The sequence below is a fragment of the Otolemur garnettii genome, unplaced genomic scaffold, assembly GCF_000181295.1.
Source record: "Otolemur garnettii isolate 467f Iridium unplaced genomic scaffold, OtoGar3 scaffold00061, whole genome shotgun sequence".
Classification (NCBI taxonomy): Eukaryota; Metazoa; Chordata; class Mammalia; order Primates; family Galagidae; genus Otolemur; species Otolemur garnettii.
In genome coordinates this window covers 3,384,320-3,386,361 of record NW_003852456.1, presented here as the reverse complement: position 1 = coordinate 3,386,361, position 2,042 = coordinate 3,384,320, and the positions used below count along the sequence as shown (strand labels likewise).

Genomic DNA, 2,042 nt, shown 5'->3' with positions numbered 1-2,042 from the left:
GAGCCAAGGCAGTATTTTATTTTGTTTTATTTTATTTTATGTTTTGTTTTTTAAGAAAGAGTTTCAAGCTGTCACCCTGGGTAGAGTGCCGTGGTGGTGTCATAGCTCACATCAACCTCCAACTCAGGCTCAAGCAATCCTCTTGCCTCAGTTTTTTCTATTTTCAGTAGAGATGGGGTCTCGCTTTTGCTCAGGCTGGTTTCGAACTTGTGAGCTCAAGCAGTCCACCCACCTTGGCCTTTAAGGCAGCATTTTATTTATTTTTAATTTTTTTTTATTTTTTGAGACAGAGTCTCCCTTTGTCGCCCTATAGTGCTGTGGCATCACAACTCATAGCAACCTCAAACTCTTGGGCTTAAGCGATTCTCTTGCCTCAGCCTCTCAAGTAGCTGGGATTACAGGTGCCACTACAACACTTGGGTATTTTTTGTTGTAGTTGTCATTGTTGTTTAGCTGGCCGCTGGTTTGAACCCGCCAGCCTTGGTGTATGTGGTTGGCACCATAACCACTGTGCTAAGGGCACCTAGCCTAAAGGTAGCATTTTAAAGGCACTACTTAATTATTCCATCATACTGTGATATTACAGAGATATATCTTTTTTTTTTTTTTTTTTTGCAGTTTTTGGCCAGGGCCGGGTTTAAACCTACTACCTCTGGTATATGGGACCGGTGCCCCACTCCTTTGACCACAGGCACCACCTGAGATATATTCACTTTTTATTGATGAGGGATTAGATGCTTTTTGCCTTTTGCTTTTGCTATATGACATTTTGCACATAATGTCAGCAGGTCCACCCTTAGAGGCAGTCTCATTTTAAGAGATGTCCCTGGCTCCATGCTCGTAGCTCAGTAAGTAGGGTGCTGGCCACATACACTGAGTCTGGCAGGTTCCGGCCTGGCCCAGGTCTGCTAAACAACAATGACAACTACGACCAAAAAATAACCGGGTGTTGTGGCATGTGCTTATAGTCCCAGGTACTTGGTAGGCTGAGGCAAGAGAATCCCTTGAGCCTAAGAGTTTGAGGTTGTTGTGAGCTGTGACGCTACGGCACTCTACTGAGGGCCATATAGAGAGACTGTCTAAAAAAAAAAGAGACAGGGAGAAATATGCCTGGCAGTAGACTCTGAGCCACCCTTGTAGTTCCCATTCTAACTGTAACACAGGGAAAATAATTTAAGTATCATGTTACTCTACCTTTGTAAATGTTGGAACACCACTATATTGGTTGATACTAAAAAAATTATTTTTTTTTTAGAGACAGAGTCTCTCTTTGCTGCCCTCAGTAGAGTGCTGTGACGTCACAGCTCGCAGCAACCTCCAACTCCTAGGCTTAGGTGATGCTCTTGCCTCAGCCTCCCAAGTAGCTGGGACTACAGGCACTCGCCACAACGCCGGGCTAAAAAAAATTTTTTTTGTTTGAGATGGAGTCTCACTATGTCACTAAAATATTTTTAATTCTTTACTTTCTGCTGTATACTTGGTAGTGAGTTGAATAGTGTTCTTTGAAGTGGTCTAGGGTGTATTTTTAAATGGTCTTAAATGAGTTAAGGAATTTGCATTATGATATAAATCACTGCACTACTTCTGGCCTTGCTTTGAGAACAGCATTAAATGGTGTGCTTCCCAGTTGACAGTCTGACACATCTTATGATGTCATTCCTGGCTGGTGACAAACAGCAGCCATGGCTTATAACATTTCATAAAAGGAAATATTCAAAACAAAGGTGGGACTTTAAAATCTCTTACTTTACAAAACTACTTTTATCAATAATGTGGTAAATGGATAAAATAATTTGTATAATATTAACTTTGAGATTAGTTTGTGACTATACATGTTCTTTGTTTTTGATTTATTAACTTTTTACATGAAATATGAGTTTAAAAAGTAACCTTTTCTGCCGTAGGGCTTCAGCCATGGATGACATCCCTGTCATCAGCACTGTCATCACTCTGCCACACGTGATTGTGGAAAATATCCCTCTCCATGTGAATGCAGGTAGTAGGAATTCAGATATAACTTGATGAAAAGGCTCCAATAATAA

At 40.8% G+C, this 2,042-nt stretch overlaps 1 protein-coding gene across 1 annotated transcript in view; it reads left to right on the top strand.

The window, feature by feature from the left end:
* TRAPPC11 (trafficking protein particle complex 11) overlaps positions 1 to 2,042 on the top strand; it is a 61,311-nt gene that overhangs the window by 53,365 nt on the left and 5,904 nt on the right. The window contains exon 26 of the mRNA XM_023514911.1: positions 1,905 to 1,996. Coding sequence (XP_023370679.1) covers positions 1,905 to 1,996 — 92 coding nt within the window. The remainder of the gene's footprint in view (positions 1 to 1,904; positions 1,997 to 2,042) is intronic.